Source organism: Pangasianodon hypophthalmus, chromosome 1 (genome assembly GCF_027358585.1).
Source record: "Pangasianodon hypophthalmus isolate fPanHyp1 chromosome 1, fPanHyp1.pri, whole genome shotgun sequence".
NCBI lineage: Eukaryota > Metazoa > Chordata > Actinopteri > Siluriformes > Pangasiidae > Pangasianodon > Pangasianodon hypophthalmus.
Window position 1 is genome coordinate 26,356,831 of NC_069710.1, and position 21,423 is coordinate 26,378,253.

The window sequence follows — 21,423 nt, forward strand, 5'->3', positions numbered from 1 at the left end:
TTTATTATTCCTAAGGGTGTATATATAGTTATAGTTTTTAACTTTTCTTTCTTCCTTCCTTTTCTTTCTTCCTGCACTCTAACTGTCTAGCTGCTGTGATAAGTGAATTTCCCCACTGTGGGATCAATAAAGTTTATCTTATTTTATCTTATCTTCTATATGTGTCTTATAACATTTACTCCAGGCAAAAATTGGACAGGGACCATAAAGTAGGCACCAAAGACTACGCTAGGATGAGACTCTGGGCTACTCATTGGGAGGTTGTGTCAGGTCCTTGAGCAGCTCCTGTAATCTCAACTGCTTGTATTGCATTGTATGCTCATGTGCAAAATCGCCAGCCAACGTAGTTCTAAAGGTGACTCTGCCTCAGTACGTGTCTGTCTTATTAGTGTATGTGGCAGCGGAAAAGCAGACTTACAGAACACCTTGAGTTTGGTCTCAGCCTCTGCGGTACCCACGGGTCCTCCGTCCACCTGGCAGAAGAAGCTCCTCTCATCCATCACCTTTACTGGAGAGATGACCAGGGTCATGTCAGTTTCCATGGTGACACGGTCTGTTAACGGTGTGTCTTTATCTAGGCCGTCGTCTTTGGATGACCTGAAAGCTACACGCTTCCGTGTGCCTGCAGACTCCTATGAGAGAGAAACAGACAGTAAGAGAGAGAAAAACCCAAATTAGACCAGAACAGGCCAGCTAAACCCAACACTGCAGCTAAACTGTAGCCCACAGCCAAAAATCATGGGTTTTGACCAAAGTTGGGTTTTTCTGCCAATTTAGGAAAACATAAACATATTTCCCGAAAATAATACAACTTTCTATACTTGCCTATCCTTTTCTACAAAGATGATGTTATGTAGTTGGTTTTGCCGTTTATCACTATTTATCTTCATTTAAGCAAAGACATTGATACTGTCATCCATAATACTGATTCTCTCTCTCTCTCTCTCACACACACACACATACACACACACACACACAAAGGATGATCCCATGTACTACACTACATTTCTCCTACTAGCTAAGATACAAATGATGCAATATATTGAATTTGTAAATGCACAGTAGATAAAAAAATATATATATATATAATGGATAACTTGGTCTGTACTGGACTGGACTGAATGTACTTACAATGAACCACTGGACCACGGTCATGTTGCCAGTGGTGGAGAAGGTGCAGGGCAGCCAGGCGGTTTCTCCTATAATCACATCCACTGTAGGTGTCACCTTCACTGACACGAAAGCCAGACACACTGCAGAGAGAAAGAGAGAGAGAGAGAGAGAGAAGGAGACAGAGACAGATTTCCTATTAAAATTGCATATCAATATTGTTTTATAGCTTCAACTTATAACTTAAATAGTAGTGCTTCTATTATTAAACAGTGCAACTCAGCATGTTTGACAGCATGAGTGGTCTAATATTTATCATGCCAATAAAAGTTGAATAAGAAAGAGATTTCCCTGTCACATTATACAGTTTGATTCAAATTTAACCTATAATTCAACCTATAATTCTCCTTAAACTCTGAATGTAAGCATTATCATATAGCATAAAATAGAATGTAGGATGTAGCAAGGTGATCTGACATACGCTGTGTGCACTTTGTCACTGAACACAAGCAGTCCTGGTGAAAGATGATACACACTCGCACACACTAAAGCCCCTGTGTGTTTGCTGCCCATGAGCAGCTGTTTAGGGCCGGTTGCGAGTGATAGAGCAAGCGAGAAACAGAACAAACCTCCTGCTCTTTTGATAACCTCATGCTATGAAAGATTTAAGTAGGGAGGCAGGGAGGCTTTCAATGCTGTTAGGCAGCGTTAACACAATAGTCAAAGAGACACTGTGTCTTATATTGTGAGTTGTAGATAGACGACCAGCACCTGCCTAAGATCCCTGAGGATGTCCCTGTTTTTCACACATTGTGTCTTTCAAATGTACACACAAATACATGTTTTGAAGCGACTGACAAAGTGAAGCCACGAAAGTCATATAGGTTGGTTAAAAAGGTGCTAAAAGCACTGCAGGCCAGAACTGAGCTGTCTTTCAGCCTCCTGAGCTTATGACGAACACAGTGGTGGGGAAAAGCTTCTGAAATCACGGTCTTTCTCTGAGATCACTGCAGAATCAAGAGAGCAGAGAAAAAGTTTCACCCTTTCGTCAGTGGATAATCTTAGCCGTATACGGGAGACTTGTAATTAAGAACTGCTGCTGTAATCATGGAGACTGTCCTGTGCTCATCCCAGGACTCTTATTCACAATATGCTCATACTGAACATCATTTCGAACACACCCAGTACTGTTTGTCTTTACTCTTCTATGACTGTATGTGTGTAATGATTTATAATCCCACTATCCAGTGTCACCTAGAAGAGGATGGGTTCCCTTTTGCCTTCCTAGCTTTCTCATGTTGTCTCAGAGAGTTTAGACTAAATAAAAAAAAAAACCAAATGAAAACTAATTGAAAAATTGCAGTATTACATACAGGATTACAGCACTTTATGAGATTATCTGCAAGATGAGATCTGAGAGCCTTGATAATGCAGGACTAATTTCTATAACTCAGTGAACTCAGCAAAGATGTAATTTCTATAATTGCATAAATCGATTGACTGTTTCATTTCCAAACATAGAAAGAGGCATTTGCAAAACTCCCTGCCTTTATAATCGATACACACAGTGCTTTGAAATACACACAGTGGTTTGAAATGACCTTTTGCATGTCAGAGTAGGAGTGTGACATTTTACAGGGGTCACACAGTCGGACCTCGCCACATACGTGTTGAGAGATCAAACGAGTTTTCCTGTCCTGAGAGGATCTCTGGTTTCCTCAGCTCCACACACATGAATGTACAGCAAAGTCTGAAAACTGACTGGACAGTAAATACAACATATATAATTTATTAAGTGCACGTTATTAAATACACCTTGGCGCACTTTGTAGGTATACAAGAACCGCAAAAGGACTACTGGGTGATGGATTGTTCTTAGCACAGCAGTGACACTGTGAAGGTTTCTCCATCATGCCATCTCAGGGAGTTTTTCCTTGCCACTGTCACCTCTAGCTTGCTCATTAGAGATGGAGGTTGTCTTTCACACCAGAATAACGCTTCAGTCAAATGCAAAGGGTGGAAGGATACTGTAACAGTGGAGACAGGATCTTCACAGTAGATGAATATTATTTGCAGAAGTTCTTCACTTGGAGAAATACGGGAGTGTAGTCTGAGTTCTGTTTTGGCCTTGTCTCCCTTCCCGTCTAACTAATTGTGTGAAAGCCTATCCAATATATAACAAGTTTTTAGGTCATTTATATGATAACATATTCAGAGAGGCTTAGCTCATTGTAGGATAAAAGGATCTTCTATCCTACATGACAACGTGTACCATTTATCTATCTCCTTACATGCATCCTATCCACTTATCTTATGGCATGACATATCAGGTCAGAACACCCTGGTACAGAATACACTCACAAATAATAAGAATCAGCATAAAGAGAATAAAACAGATTTTAAGCATAAAGCTGCTTTGCTACAATGTCTATTGCTAAATTCACAATACAAATAAATCTCAATTGAATTGAGTTTCTGAATTGCTTTCGTGTCTGTGTTTGGTTGAAAACCATCCACCGAACAAAAATATCCAACCAACAGGAGTCCTGTGGTTAGACACTGACCAGCGATGAAGTGCTAGAAGACGTTGTACACACACTGCACCTGATACCCTGATTCAACACCCCTTAAGCATCATTATTTCTACAAGGTGCACTTGCGTATCTCGTAAAATGTCTAGTGAGTGTCACAAATCTAGCCATGAAATGGGATTAAAAATGGAATAACCAAAGATTCAATTGAATGAAATTTCGAAACATCATATAAGGCGTATCTTTATTAATAGTTCTTACAGCATTAAAAAGAATTCAAAAAATTAAACAGCAATTATGGAATCTCTATATTTCAGTCTTTGTTTATTTATAAGGTATTCTTTTAAGTATTTAAATATTACTGAAAATATTATTATTGAAGTTCTTTTTCCAATCAGACCTTTTTATTCTTTTTATATATTTGAGGAGTATAGAAAGAGAGAGACAGCTTAGAGGCAGATGGAGAAGTGTGTTGCATATGTGCACAATCATAAATCCTCTGGCTTTTTATGTGCCATGCTGTTTGTGTCTCTCTTAGGACTGTCCTCTGTCCTTACGTGATGAGAGACGCTGTCTGTTTCTACCCCGGGGAGCAGCTGGCCACAGCTACTGGGGCAATTAGCTGGTAATTAGTGCCCTCCCCTCCATCCTGACCCCCAGCGGAGGCTAGGAGGTGTGTGTGTGAGTGTGTGTGGACGCGTGTGTGTGCAGGCTGGGGGGTCCATTCATCAAAAAAGGAGGATGGTAATCGGATTTGAAAAAGGATGGGGAGTGTGCAAGAGGAGAGGAGGGAGGGACAGATGGGTACGAGACATTCCAACTGCGAGGGACAGAGACACTGACAGACATTCACACTGAGAGAGCATGGTGGACTTGCGGATGGAAGAGTATATAGACACACACAGACACACACACACATACACTCAATGTTCATGAGCAGTATAAACCAGGCATGCTGTATTGTGATGGTTACTGTACCACTAAATCTCAGACTAAGTACACTACAGATATTGTTAGCTTGAAGAGGAATGGTCCCACACAGACACTGAAGTTCAGCCCCAGGTGCATGATGGAGTGTGTTTTCTTTATATCTCTGACACACGTACACACCACAGCACGAGAGCAGAGCCCCATTATGAGAAGAAGCAGCTGCTTCTCCTCTTTGACTCTCAACGTCCTTTTATTATCTTTTTGTTCACCATTGTTACCTATTCTGTTTTTTTCCCTACATATCCCGACCTTAAAACAAAAAGATCCACCATCAACACCCATGTCATCCTTTTTTTAATCTTAATCATTAAAATAATTTTTCATGCCTACTATAGCAAGTCTTTTATTCCTTTTTCAACCAGTGTCATCACAAGAGCACACACTGTGGGAGGGCTGACATATTTGACTGATGAATGGTATGATTACTATTCCACTATTCCACTCTGCACACACACACACACACACGTAACCCTGGGGTTGATACAGACCTCATTGTAAAGTCTATGGATATTATTGCAGTATATATTTTGCTACATAGGATCATCAATTTAATACTGTGCGTGTGTGTGTGTGTGTGTGTGTGTGTCATGTGCTGAGAGATGAGAGGAAGGACAGAGACTCTAAACAGAATTAGCCTGCCACTGCGTGTCTGTTTTTGATGTTGGCAAAACAAACACAGCCTGTGTGAGGAAGCCTTGCCAGAGATACTCAGAGTCATGAACACACACACACACACACCAATGTCCTGCAGTGTATCCGATGGCAGAGAGCAAGTACAGAATAATGCATATGCACAGTTTTATTCCATGTGATAAGGATGCTCTCAAACATACAATGTGTAAATATTGAAGAGCACACACTGCACATACACTAAAAACACAAACACACTTGCTTCAAGATTATACCAGTGCTATGGGCATAACAATATCTAGACCAGCAGAGCATATGAGTGAGAAGAAGAACCTCAATACACACTGACATTTCCAAACGACACACATACACACATATACTGCACCCTCTTGTTCTCTTGCTAAACTATTTTTACATCATTACTTACAGAACACTGTCTTTTCAGCTTTTCACAATTTATGATTCAACAATATTACATTACATCAGGAGGATATGTTTATCCAAAGCAACCAAAAGAAAGCATGACACAATCTAAATATATATCTGGGTAGGTAAGGGTTAAGGGATTTCCTCAAAGGCCCAGAATTGGCTCCTGGGATTTGAACACATCACCTTCTGGTCACTAGCACTAGAACCTTAACCTCTGAGCCACCATAGCCCAGTGAAGCAGGAATTATTATTAATAATATTACTTAATATTACTATTAATGAAATGTTATAATGTCCTGCTGGGTATCTGTTCCTGCCGGCAGTAATCCAATGCAAAAATATGCACATATGCAAATTTCTATTCAGCTTGATAAAGATATTATAGTATAATTCTGCACTGAGCATTAAATTGCAGGAATAATAATTACCAAATAAAGAATAATTGCTCAAGACATCTCTTATAGTTCTTAGCAGGAAAGAGATGATAAAAAAGTGTTTATTTTATTTTAATTGTTCCTACAAGTTGTATTCTGAAGTTATATCAGTCTAATTTCTTACAGAGCATATGTAAGGAATATAAGGACTAAAACATGATAGAGCATGCTGTTATAAGTAATTAATCAGCTATTGGGTGGTGTGATGTGGCCTGATGTGAAGCAGAGTTACTGTTACCTCCCCGAAGATGATTATATTCCAATAACAGCCTTGATTGATTGAATGAGTTCCAAAATTTAATTTATTAATGAACAACACATCATAATTTTCAACCTTTTGTAGTTAGATTTAATGTTGTGGAACATCTGTGAGGTAAATTCGTTCCTGTTATCACTTCTCTTAGTCTCATAAAGGAAAACATGGAAAATAACACTTCATTAAGTACACCTACCTTCTACAAACATTCACTGCTATGCTTCAAAAGTATATACATAATTTACTGTAGCCCATTTTTCGCTGGATTGTTTCTCAACCCAGCGCTTGACACCAAGGTGTTCAAAAACCCCAGCAACACTATTATAACTGATACACTTGTACCAGTGTCACTACTATGTCAGTACTACTGCTGCACTGAGATCACCCCTGTCCATTGATAGCTGGGGTAGAGCAGAGCTGACAAACTGTGCAGAAGTGCTACAGTCTCTAACTGTATACCTACAAAGTGACCTAGTGTATGAGGTAGGTTTAGCACTGAGTGTATATACTGTGTGTACTGTAAAAATGTACCACTTAGTCACTGATGGTGTGTGTGTGTGTGTGTGTGGTGGGTGGAGAGGGTCAGGGTGGGTCCATGTAAGGCCTGCATCAGTCATCGCCACCATGATGAGACAGGAACAGGTGCAAGAGCATGAACAACAGCTGCAGCTTTTCACACACACACACACACACCACAAACACACACACACACTTGCAGTCACGAGGTTAGGGAAGAAAGATGGGTGAGAGGCGAGGACAGACACGAATAAAGCAGGAAGAGAGGGACACAGACAGGAAAGAGACAGGAGGAGAAGTATGGAATGAGAAGTGAAAGTACTGATATAACAACCCGTGGAAAATGTCATGCTGACAAACTGAGAATAAAAAAGAAATGGACTAAAAAATGAGTCGTCTGACTCGTCTGAAAGTCTGCATGAGTCATGCAAAGACAGCTGTTTTAAGTCATCATTCTATTTATTCTTATAGCATAAACCCTTGTGATCATCTGACTGTGCTTCTGATGCTGGGCCAAAACCCAATGCAGTCTCTCTATATACTGGTGTAATGGATATGGCCTTTACACACACAGCTTTTCACCCTGACCTAAATGACAAAAGAAGACTGACATGTGTCCTGCCAGTTTATAAAAATTCAAGTCACACCAAACATTTATGCAGAGTTCAGAAGGACATCTTATGATCTGCCACTGATATGTTTTGCTGGTTTGCTGTAGGCATGTCTATGTGCAGAGAACAATGGTTTTTTCATAACAAATTCACTTCAATTGGTTGATGCATGGTCATGTCAGAGTGCATTCCATCTAAAGTTCATATATATATACACATATATACATTATACATTACACACACACACACACACATATATATGAATAAGATCACTATGTAAATAAACTCTACCAATCAGCCAATCATATCCTTATTTATTTCAGCCATTTTTTTCCACAATTTGGTGGAAGGCTAACACGTGAGGGTGAAGGCTAACACGTGCTTCCTCCAAGACATGTGAAGCCAGCCAATCAAATTTTTTCATGCACACAATCTGGAAGGTGCTATTTGCCCTCTTCCACATACATGAGCTCACAGACAGCCGTGATTGGCTACTGTCACTGTGATTGACAGGAGAGAGAATGGATGCCATCTCTCCCATTCAGACAGCACAACCAGTTTTGCTCCCTTGACTCTCATTCTGTTTGGCATCATAGTGATTCACGCTCACAATCTTCTAATAATAGGGCAAATGCGTTACTCTCATGCCGCTCGGAAGCCCAAAGAGGGGTACATCCATGTGTGAAAGAGCTTTTTGTTCAGAGGCTTTCTGGTCACCCATAAACATGGCTACAACAAGCCATTAATGCTTGCCAATTCATTTTCTGATGGATGCAGAAAGGTCCTTCTGAACTCTGGAGAACTCTGAGTCTGGAGAATATTGCAGCATATTTTTTGTCTGAAACATGCATTTTTCACAGATACCAAAATATCCTTGCAAAAAAAAAAGTTTGTAAGAGCTACATATTAATACACCACTATAATGTGGTGCTGATCCAACACAACTCATGAGAGGCTGGAAAATTACTATTAATGACAATAACATTATTTAGTCAATGATTTGTTTCAGAATGATCAACGAAAGTGGTGCTGTGTGTATGAGCTGCACTGGGGGGTCTCTTAAATCATTCCTAAACATCATATATCATATATTGTCATTCAGATCCTTTTAAGGCAGACATGAATATGCACAGTGTGATCCCATCAATCAACCCTATACTATAAATCTGAGTCATTATGATTACTATTAGCATTATGCTTACATGAGGGATTCTCAACTAGTGCTCAAATGCCTCACAGATGGATTGATCATTAAGTCTAAAGCCAGGGAAATGAACACCACTCTTCTCAGTGCAGGGCATACTGCAATGCTGCAGTGTTTCTGAAAACAGCCCCTCTCTCTCTCTCTCTCTCTCTCTCTCTCTCTCTGCACATGCACTGAGTGAGGAGGGAACACGTGAAGAGCTCTCTGATATTTTCCTACCTTTTCTTTAATTAAAAGAGTGAAGATAAAGTTATACGTTATATAACTGTTAACAGTTGAGAGTGAGCAGGATCTAATCTAATTAGCTAATCAAATCTTCTAGCTAATAGATGTTTCGATGGACTTCAAGTAATCTGCAGTAATGTTCTCCTGTTTCACTCTATGAGCAGTTACTGGCATCAGCCTTAGTAGTTATATAATTGTGAACAGTTGAGAGTGAGCGGGACGCCATGGCCTCTGAGGCTGTCGGAGTGATGCTGTCTCTATGGCTTGGCATCAAGTGTGTGCAGGAGAGTGGAGCACAGGTATAGGAGGTGCTGTTGGCTGTGGGAGAGCGGATCGGGTGTGACGATCTACTCTGCCTTCCGAATGAACAAACTGTGGTGTTTCTGAAAAAATAATCTGGTTGAAAATGGAATGTGGGTAAAGGAAGTTATGTTGCAAGTTTCCCCTGTATGCACCTGCTACACAAGTTCATCTCTAACGTTCCTCCATTCATTCAAAATGAAGTTATAATGAAGGAGGTGTCCCAGTTCGGGAAGTTCACCAACCCTATCAAAATGATTCCATTTGGCTGAAAAAAAAAAAAAACAACGAAGTGAAACGTCTTTTTGGAGACAAGTTTTTATGTTTCTCAGCAGTCCTGATGAGACACTAAATGTGAACTTTAAGTGCAAAAAAGGAGACAGCAGTTATACAGTCTTCGCCAGCACTGAAAGCATGCGATGTTTTGAGCGTGGGGACATCAGATCAGGCACAAAAAGTCTGGACAGCCAGCTCACCGGGGGACTGGAGCCGAGAACGAACAACTCACAGAGCACACCGGAGCCAGAGGGGGTAGAGGACAGTGACGAAAACAAGAGCAACACTAACGCTGTTGCAAACACTATATCCAACGCCAGTACTAAACCGACAGTACTGAAAGTACTGCAACATTGACAGTAACATCGCTGACCCTGGAGATAATGTTGGTGTTAGTGCTAGTGCTAGCAGTGATACTAGCCTGAATGTCTGTGCTAAAACTGACATTCGCTAGGTAAAGCAACAACAGCAGGAGGAGAAACCGCAGAGCTCAGGTACAAACATAGTGAGACTGAGACGTTTAGCTGAGTTGAAGGACACTGTGGTGGAACAGAGAAAATGTAAAAAGAAGAAAACCAGCAAAGATGAGGACACAACACAGCCCAAGAACAGCAGTGAGATAAAATAAATAATGTTATAATGGCAGAGAATGAAGGCCCAGAGTGCAGTACAGGTGGGGAACAGATCAGACTCATGGAGGAGGGAGAGATCAGCCAGGATGAGCCGAGTTCTAACTGCTCGAAAGCATTGCACCTACAGACTGACGACCTGTACACCACAGCACAGATCAACTGCTTCTTAGAAGTTAGCAAAGGTTAAAAGGAACGTTTCTCTCGCAAGCTACTTTCCAGATAATGCCACGTTTGTAAAATCAACTCAACACATTTCAAAAAATGAAATCTAAAGGTGTTTTCACTACACAGAAGGTGCAGACTCAGAAAATGGACTTCTGCTGTATGAAACACTCTGCTTTAAACCACTGTGGACATCTATGTTGACTTTCCTATGGACTTTCATACAGACTGAAACAAGACTGAAATAGAACTGAAAACTGAAGGTATGGGGGGGTTTGGTTTTATATATGTATATATGTACATATGTTAAACAGATACATTAAAGGCATCTTAAAATTCAAAAGGTCTCTCGCTCTGTCTGTCCGTCTCTCTCTCTCTCTCTCTGACACACACACACACACATACACTTTCTCCCTCTATCACTCTCTTTCAGGATAAACAGTGTGAAGTGGGCTACAAGGTCAGATTTCTTTTGTCCCACAGGTATTTTGCTCTGTTACTGCTTGTCTTGATGATGGGATCATGGGTCAAACCCATTGAAACCAAGGACACTGCAACTAGCATCAGGCTATTAAAAGAGCAAGAGAGAGAAAAAGGAAATAAGAGGAATATGATGTTAAACAGATTGAATTCGACGGAGCTGGTCTTCAAATGACCTTGTATATAAACAATTAATCTGGATACTGTAGACTTGTAATCATAAAGGCAGTCCTGTGCTCATCCCTTGACTTTCAGTCACAATCTGCTGCCTATTTATGATCCCACCAGAAGAAGATAGATTTCCTTCTGAGTTCCACTCAAAGTTTCTTCCGTCTCAGGGAGTCTTTGTGACAGTCCCCTCTGGCTTGTTCATTAAAGATCTAAATCTACATCTGGATTCTGTAAATGAAATGAATGAAAACATGCATGTTCCAGCAAAGCAAGCATGTTGACTACGCCTGCTGAGATCAGCCTACCACTAACTCAATACGCCAGACACATTCAAAGTTTCATCCACTGTTCTGCATTTATAATTTATAGCCAAGTTAGTTAGCTGGACCATTTTGTCCACAAGGGTGCTGTGTCTAAACTTCAGTTAATAATTCAGATATATTTTTCATTTGTAGCTGATGCAGTTGATGTTTTATTCATCTTTCACACTGCAGCTAAGTAAAAAAAAAGTAAGCATTCGGCCCTTCTAAGGCTGATGCCAGTAATCGCTCATAGAGTGAAACAGGAAAACATTACTGCAGCGGTTACTTGAGGTCCATCCAAACATCTATTAGCTAGATAGATTTGATTAGCTAATTAGATTAGACAATCCATTAACCCTTTACGGTCCTTGGATCTGTCACTGGGTCGAGACATAACATTCCTCACTCTCATGAGCTTTGACTTTTCACTGTAGTTACTAAATAATTCAAAATAGTTACTGATTAATGTGCTTTAGGTCAAGATACTACAGGTGAATAGGGTTATTTAAAAAAAAAATCACATTCAATCTTTGTCAGTTGATTGCTGTATTTTCAGTATTGCAATAAAAAAATAATTTGTGCAAATGAGGCTTCATAAATTAAAATATGCACAAATTTGCATTCTTAATAAAACCAAACATCTAGTCATTTGTTGTTAAAATCTAAATATTTATTTCACTGTGAAGATGCTATCAAGGGACTTTTAAAGAAAGTTTGCTGGAAAATCATTATAAAAAATAATGATTAAAAAATTAAATTAATTTGTAATGTAAATGTAATTAATTTGTAATGTAAATATATAATTATTGTCATTATATAATATTATAATTATTATATTATTAAATAAAGTATATATTATAAAAAATATATAATATAATTATATAAAAATAATGATATTCCAAAAAAAAAAACTAAAATTCAAAACATTTTCGGTAAAAAAGAATACAACTTAAATCCAACAATAATCATCATTTTAAGAAATTCATCCATAATATAATGATGAACATAATGAACATAAATGAACATAAAATTTCACAATAGAACAGAACGAAAATAAACTTTCATATCTTTTAGTTCTGAAACCTGATTCTGAGAAAATCAGTTTTAAAAATACAAATCTTCAGTACTTCAAAGTTGCTATGTTTCAGAAAACATGGTGATCACAAGTGCACAAAAACATCGACAAACATTTTTCAGTTGACTTTTGTTTATGAGACGACATGTTATAGATGTAATTTGTCCAAAAATCTGAAATCTGATTGATGTGACAAAAATGGTCTTTTTCTACCTCTAGTGTCTTGCCTTAAGATGATGAACTGAATAATAAGCCAGAATATTAAAGGAGTTAAACTAAAGGACCTGTCAAAAACAATACTCAGTTTTAACAAAATTGTCAGATACAGCATTTTGCCCAAATACAACAGTATATTTGTCCATTATAGCAGCTAGGCTAAAGACACAAATCTGCCAGTGTAAATGCAAATCATATTATGTGAGATTGCAAGATTGAATATTCAGCAAAAACAGCACACCTGAAGAGACAGCTGAAAGCCAGGAATCTAATTAGAGAGCATCAGGAGAGAGGCTGAGATGAAAAAGTGAGTTAATATTTCATGTTTAGGGATGGCTTGTCCCTCCACACCAGTACCCATCTACCCTCAGGCACTCCACTTACTCCATGCACCTTTTTCCCCCACTCGTTCTCCTATAGTCCCTTGCTCCCTAAGAAACAGTGAACCTCTAAAAATGGTGTTGGAGAGGCAGGTGAGGGTAGGAATTCATTCGGATAGGGTAAAGAGAGAAAATAAAATAGGAGTAAGAGGAAGATGGAGACAAGTGTAAAGCAGAGAAGTGTGAGGAAGACACCTATTAGCAAGGGACAGAATGCAATGTGTGCAAAAGTGTGACAGGTAGAGATATGATAAAGGATGAAGATACACTGAAGCCCCGGTGATATTCCACACTGCTTTTCATCCATTTATTTCAGCAATTTATATCATTATCTATAATAGGCATTTGTTTAGTGAAGCAATCAGCTGGGGTAGGGTGCATATGATGGTGCTGCAGCCAATAATGAGAAGAAAATGGACTGAATTAAATATGAGAGAGAGAGAGAGAGAGAGGGAACAGAGGATAAGTGTAGCTGGAGAAACTCCGAAGCACTGACAGTCGCTACGCTGTTGCAGAAGGTGACACTGTCAGGAGAACAGTAATGCTCCCTGTGCATGTTCGACCCAGTGCCGTACTGCTACAGAATGCAGGAGAGGGTCTTACAACACACAGGGGAATGAGTGAAACTAATTTCTCCGAGAGGGCACAGATACAGAGAGAGCTGAGTCAGAAGATGAATAGCAGGACCATGTGAGACATTATGATGCAAACTAATCTCACTAAAAGGGTTAGGACACTGAGTGCTGTCCTCTCTCTCGCTCTCTCTCTCTCTCTCTCTCTTTCTCTCAATGCCTTCCCTCCCTTCCCCTATCTCCAGATCCTCATCATCCCATCTGCATTCATATCACTGTCCACTTGTCTTCCTATACATCCTGTGTTTTTGACCAATCTTTGTTAGCTCATGGTTGATCATTTCTAAACATTTCAAAATATTTGGATGGATAACATTTGTACATTGTGTTTGTGTTGCAGATAAGCAGAAGTAGCTAACAGGAGGCTGAAATGGGACAAAATCAACAGTGCTATAGTCAACATGCGGGACAGGAAATGTGCTCGTGATGAAGGAAAACAACATTAACAGGACTAAAAGCGTGGTGATTCTTTCTCAGTTTTCTCCATTACACTCTATCACGATAGTCCTTATATCCTTTAATTTACTAAATTCACACATTTTAAACATGGTCTGACTCTACGCACACACACACCTTCCAACACATGCATCTCGATATAGTGCATTGGCCTTAAAACTAGGCTCCTTTGACTCTTTGTTTGCTTTTTCCTCATTTCTGTCTTCTCTACTAACTCAGCTACATATTCTCATACACAACGGCTTTGTTGGCTGAACAAGGCTGGTGTCAAAGTGGACACACACACACACAAGAGAGAAAGCAGGAGGACACTTCTAACATCAAGTACCCTCGAACTGAAGCATCTTCAGTGACACTTCTATAGACCACAGGTATTTGAGTATGAATTGTGCTATTGTTTTAAAACATACAAAAAATATATATCCTTTTAAAACCTTTTTGACAACCTTCCTATAGATATCCAAGTATTTCTTCAAGATCAGATATTATGTATTATGGTTCAGTCTTATACTTTATTATTTCAGAACCTCAGCTAAAGACTAAAGACAGTCCATGACACTTCTCTAAAGACATAAAATGGCAACATTAGCCTGCAACACCACCATGGACATCAAAGCACATAGAGGTTAATAAATTCAGAGAGAAACAATAAAGGTCACAAATTACAGACAATGGCAAGACATATCCTTTTGCACACAAAAGCTGTTCATTTTACTGGAAATTATGAGTTTGCATCAAATATAATATGACTCAATTGCACTCTGACTTCTCCGTTGTCTCATGAAGGTATTAAAAAAAATACAATAAGGGAGAAATAAAGTGTAAATTGTGCTTCAGAATAACAGGCTTTAGTGGCACAACAATGTCTTTTTTTTAAAAAAAAGTACAACCAAAGTCTATGGCATATTTTAAGGACATTACTTTTTTTTGCAGATTTGAATTTTTCAAATGCATGCTAAGCATTTTACTCAAACTAGGTCTGTTCACTTAAGAATATGTTTCATTTCTCTTTTCCTAACTCTTTCTCTCTCTCTCTCTCTCTCTCTCTCGCCTCTGGCTGGCAGAGGTCCAGGTCCATTTACGTAGAAATCCCTTTTGCACTAATGAGGCTGGAACTTGGCAGGCGAGACAGAGATGGCAAGAGAGAGAGAGAGAGTCAGAACCACGAATGTATTATTACAGTATAGCTCAGGGTTTTTCCTTCCCGACAGCCAGCACACAAGAGTCAAACTCTCCTGCACATTGCAAGCTACTAAATCAGCCACAGAACAACCCATGCTGTTTATGTGAAGCTAATATGGTTTGCTTTTAATTTTTTCTATATTGCCAGCCGCTAATCTAATAACAGCTAGCTTCAGTTATAAAAGGGCTTCTTCACAATGAAACTTAATAGCAGGAGACAATTAAATGCTGCACAGGCCTCACGAGGGCAATGTGATCACAGCGTGTGGGCGTGTTTCTGTGTGTAAAACAGCGATAGAGGGAGACGCAGTGGTGTGTGCAAATCTCGTTCGAACATCAGGTAAAGCTGTTCCAGAGTGCCAAGCGAAATGCAGATAGAATTTAAGGGTTTGGGAAAGGGGCACAGGGAGGGGTAATAAGGAGAGGGAGAGGAGGGGGCAGAAAGTGCACTGCTGCTAACACTTTCCACCATGCTGCCGTGCACCTGCTACTCCTCCACACCCCTCTCTCTGCCTCTCTTTTTTACCCCTTTTATTGATCTCTTTCGTTTAGCCCCATTTCCCCTCCTTAAATCAGTGCATATTCATGAATCTTCCTGCTTTCTGTGCTTCCCTTGCTCGCTCTCTTTTTTTCTGAGCGCATTTCCAGCTTCTCTTTTCAATTCTGCCAATTCTGACTATAATAAGTGACACATAAGGCTTTTTCCTTTTCTTTCTGGCCTTCTCTTCATCCTCTCCCTTTCACTTTCCCGCTCTCTCTCTTTCCCTCTCTCCGCCTATCATGGATCTGTTTATGGTTATGATAGAGATTGGCAGACAGGATAGAACAAAGACATTACAACCAGCACCTAATTGTCTGTACAGGTTATCCTCTCAATCTCTCTCTCTCTCTCTCTCTCTCTGTTTTTCTCTCCCTCCTGTCGCCCTCCTGTCTTCCCTTCTCACCCATTCATTTTTCCCCTATTAGGAAGGATTAACTTTAAATGCTTGGACGAACTTTGGAAAATGGGCAGTAAAAAAAAGTCAACACACACACACACACACACACACACACACTGGAGACTGAAGGCAGACAATGTGTAAACAAGTCTGAGGAGAGGGCGAAGATCGATACAGCCCGTGGAGAGCTAATCCACGTAAACCCTGCTTGAACCAAGAACTTTCTCTTTAATGATTACTCCTTTTCTCCCTCCTTGACTTTTATACTCCTGAGGTAGTTATTTTATTATTTTCTGTATCCTTGTTTTCTGCCCTCTTTCCCTTTATTAGTGTCACTTTTTGGGATGTCTAGGTTGTTTAAGCTGAAAGAATAATTTGGTTTAGCATTTGCTACCTAGTAGGAGTTTTGCTAGCTACTCTGAGGTAGTTTACGTTAGCATTTGCTATATGGTCTGAGGTCATTTATGTTAGCTTTTGTTTTTCTAGTCTGAGGTCACTTCTGTTAGCATTTGCTAAGTTGTCTATGGTGTTTAAATTAGCATTTGCTAGTGTTTAGGTAAATTAATTGAAGTTAGCATACACTAGCTAATCTGAGGGAGGCAATTTAAGTTAGACAGATGTTATTTCATTATTCATTTGAAAAAATGTATAAACTGGGACAGGTTTATAAGTGTCAAGTGTGTAACTTGGCCTGAACTCTAATGTGGAACAAATTTACAAAAGAAAACCTGTGTGAGCATTTTATGTTTGTCAGATTATAACCCGTTTTTCATCATTATTCATAATTATTAGTCTTTATTACTTAATACTGAACGAGAGTTATTGTCTGTGTAGACACACACATACACACTTATTTGTGCATGCCACTGAGTTCCACACACATTAGTGAGGCGCGTGCTGACAGCTGAAGACAGACAGGATGATAATGCACAGATGCAGATAGACCAGGAGCCAGACAAATATGAGCAGGAATGTGGGGAAAGACGTATGCGTGGGGTCTGTTTTCTAATTCCAAAGTCTTCGATGTATGCTACAGATGCAGCAGCTCTGGATTAGGTTAAAAACCACTGGAATACTCCATTATTCCCTGCCTCAACTCCTAACGAACATGCCAATTAGCACTGTTGAATTGGCTGTGTCAAAGCAAAGAAAAAAAAAAAACTGGGCTAAACCCAGAGCTCCAGCTATCTGACAACAGACACAGACTCCTGCTGTATAAAACATGCCTGATAGTTTCTTTGGAACTAGAAAACAGATCCCAGGGACATATAGTGTAGATAGAGATTAGATGCTAATCTCTTAAAGTAAGATAACTCACTTTAGGCAGAGAATTTTAAAGTTTGCAAGTCTTTGACCAATTCTAAACGGAAGGTTGCCATGCTGTTTGTTAATGCTAGCATGCAAGAACTTTGCGCTCTGAGCTTGTCCAGGGTGGAACATTCCAATCTAGTCGCTTTTATTACAACCCACCTGCCATCTCTCGCTCTGTCAACACACACACACACACACACACACAGGGCTCCATTTCAGTAAGGAATAACTGTAAATGTAAAGAGTAGAGGGGGCCAAAGTAGGATGTCACTACTGTAACAGCCTGGGGGAAACTGTCATTACTGGATTGACAATAAGGAGGATGGGATGATAGTTGGAGGGACAGAGGAGAGGAGAGACAAAGAGGACATAGGGAAAGGTAAAGAGGTCACAGGTGGGGTCGGATCAGAGACAGGACTGATTTGATATTTGGGTATTGGGTCCCATAATAAAAACGCCTGTAGGCTACAAGGGTGCATTGAGAACGAAGACTTTAAAGGCAGTGATGCGCGCGAGTTGCAAAGAGTGAGAAAACTCTTATCCATGCGCTCTGTTTCAAACACCCTGAGCTAAAGTTCATCAGAATGAGCTTTAATAATACCAAATAAGGAAGTATTAAATAAGGAAGAGTCTCTAAATGACCAAAAGCCTCTCATGAGAATTGAGGAGTAGTTATAATGACTAAAAACTGTATTTTTATGGAGAATAAATGCATTTAGGTATGCATTTATTTATTATTTTTTATTTATTTATTAACTTATTTATTAGCTCAGAGCATGGAGTTCTTGCATTTATTTATTAAACATGTGAAGAGGAGATAAGCAGAAAGATGAGGCTGATGATATGAAACCCACACATGCTGAGCTCTTCCACTGGAATGCACCAAAACATGGTCATGCACGTCTCAACACGCATACAGACCATGGGGGTTCGAGTGAAAGACCTGCATGTCTTCAAAAACATTATGACTACAGTTTGCACAATGCTAACCTGGAGGCTATGGGCTTTTATTACTGGTTAGCTACATGAAACTTGTAGTTCCAGTTTTTTCCCCATGAATTCATTGCAAATCACTTTTAATGCATTCCAGTTCTGTTTAATCTGTTTATTTCTCATTTTATTTAATATTAGTTGTAGATTTTATTTTTTTATTAGAGATTATTTGAATTTACTAGTTTGATTTAATTTTGATGGATTGTATTACATCGTTTTACGGTTTTTTTTTTTTATTTTATGTTTGCTGTACATTTTATTTCCATTTATCCAGGCTTTTATTGTAAATGACATTACATTGCTTTATTTAATGTTACCAGATTCTATTTTTCCTCTATTAGCATTATGTCTTTGTTCTGCTGTCAGTTTTCAATCCATTTGAATCTTTTTACTTTGTTCTTAATCTGCATTGCTGTCTAAAATGACACAATACACTGCTATGGTTGTACAGCATGACGAAAAGCTTTACTATTATTAGTGGTGCAGTGAGAAATAAATAAAAATAGAAGTTTTTTTTTTTTTGATAAAATCACTTTTTGGTCTGGTGGAATCACTTTAGCAACTTGTGGCTTGTAATGTGGCGGAAAAAAGGAGAGTCCTGGTAGTGCTGGTGTGAAAAAAAAGAACATCATAATGTTCCCTGGAATACACACACACAAACACACAGCATTTATCTGTCACTCAGTATCAGACATGGAGACACCAATCCTTAAGACTAGATACATTTAGATAAGTGTGTTTCTTTCTGTTATGTCAAACATCCAACCACGTCATACATGTCTGAAAAATATGTCTCATCAGCGACAAAGCCATTTGTCTTTTCCACCGTGTACACACACACACACACACACACACAAACACACACACACACATGTCTGCCCATTCACTGAGTGCACTTTACACATTTCCTGTTTTTGAATGTTTCATATACAAACATACTTTCTCAGAACAAACCAACATTCTTACACACACTTCCCTCCTGCTGGCACGCCTTTACGTCATGTGTGTATAACCTGCGGGCATGCTTTTCAACTTTCAGAGGTTATCTTAAGCTTCATACAATGCATGACTCCCATAACACACATATAGACAGTTCAACGTCACACACACTAAGTAATTGAATAGGGCTTTAAATCTTCCTCTCCCAAGACGCCACGCTACAGACAGACAGAAAACAAGAGCAGCGGCAGCGTCCACCTTTAATACCATGTCAAGGTCAGGAGGATCCAACAATGTTAACACAATAATTCATCACATATCCCAACTAGAGGCAAACAGTGACACACACACCGACAGTAACAAATAATGGCAGTGATTCAAAGCCCACACCTAGTCAGGTGGGGTTACCAGACACTCAGCACCAGAGCACAGCGCTGAAATGCCTTGAAGACTAGAGCAAAAAAAGAAGAAAAAACTAAAACAATTGATAAGCAAGCAAAGAGCTCAACTAGGAGCAAAGAACAAAGAAAATCACCTGCATAACGTGATCAAAGAGAAGGAAGCAGACAAAAAGAGAAAATATAAAAGATAAGTGAGAAAGCAGTGACGAAGCAGCACGTATCACTGCAGCTGGCATTCTGACCAGACAGAGAGAGAGAGAGAGAGAGAGAGAGACAGACAGACAGACAGACAGACAGACAGGGACCGAAAGAGACAGACAAAGACAGACAGAGACAGATAGAGACAAAATGACGTTGATGGAGAGAGAGAGAAAGAGACAGACAGAGACAGAAAGAAAGACAGATACATATATTGTGAGAGAGAGAGAAAGAGAGACAGACAGACAGACAGACAGAGATAGAAAGATTCAGATATTGACAGAGAGAGAGACAGACAGAAAGACAGACAGATACAGATATTGACAGAGAGACAGACAGAGAGAAAGAGGCATAGAGAGAGCATGAAAGGGAGAGAGACAGAAAGACAGACGGATATGGAGAGACAGTGAAAGAGAGAAAGAGAATGAGAGAAACAGACGGAAAGAAAGCGAAAGAGAGAGAGAGAGAGAGAGAGTCTGATACTGTTCTATTAAATCAACAGAACAGTATTGATTAAGGCTACAGAGAAAGAGAGAGAGAACAGTTGTTTGGAAACACTGAGAGAAAGAATGAATGAGTTAAGAGATAGTAGATGGGGGCCTAACAATGAAGAGAGAAAGACAGATATTATTCCATTTAATCACAAAATGTGGTGGCTGTTGAATAAAAAGTAGTAAAGAGAGGAGAGATGTAATAGCTGCACCAGCGTCCTGGCACCAGCTGGCAGAATCCTGGCACACTGGACAGAACCGTGAGTGATACGAGCAGGGAGGGAGAGGGGGAGTAAAGGGCCATGAGTCAGAACCTCAGAGTGTAAGCAAGTGAAAAAGTAAGAAGTGAAAGAGGGATAAGAAGGACAACAAAGAGAGAAGCGCTACTGTTCACTTCCTGCAAAGATGGAATACAAACACAGAGGAAAAGAAACAGAAATGTTGTGCCGCTAATAAGACATGAGGCAGCTAACACAGAACTTCAGAAAAATTTAAAGTATTTAACACACAGATAAGAACTGTCATCAAACAAAGTACAAAGATACACATCACACGCACGCACACACACACACACACACACACACACAGACGGATCCATAATTCATTACAGTGCTCAGAGAGAATCTTACTCAAAAAGAAACCAGCTCAGTTCTGCTCTCAGATCTTTGCATGATCGAAAGAATAAACACGTCAGGTAGAGACTGACACACACAGCAGCGTCCAGGCATTCACGCTCCGTCCTCACCCTGATGCTAACGTGCTTTTATCACCACACACTCAAAAACAAGAACCGGCTCTAACTAGAGACAACAATTCCCACCAACCTGAGAAATTACTACTGACAAATCCAATGCAGAAGTAGTAGAGACTGCAGACACTGGACTCAAAGTCCCAGAATGCAATACAGATATACAATGCAGTTGCACTGCGTTATGGCACAAACTCGGCTAGT

At 39.6% G+C, this 21,423-nt stretch overlaps 1 protein-coding gene across 3 annotated transcripts in view; it reads right to left on the minus strand.

The window, feature by feature from the left end:
- Window positions 1-21,423, minus strand: part of bcam (basal cell adhesion molecule (Lutheran blood group)) — a 49,702-nt gene that overhangs the window by 15,600 nt on the left and 12,679 nt on the right. For all 3 annotated transcript variants that reach the window (XM_026944770.3, XM_026944769.3, XM_026944771.3), the window contains exons 2-3: window positions 1,132-1,253; window positions 419-632 (exon numbers count right to left, since the gene is read on the minus strand). In XM_026944770.3, coding sequence (XP_026800571.1) covers window positions 419-632; window positions 1,132-1,253 — 336 coding nt within the window. The remainder of the gene's footprint in view (window positions 1-418; window positions 633-1,131; window positions 1,254-21,423) is intronic.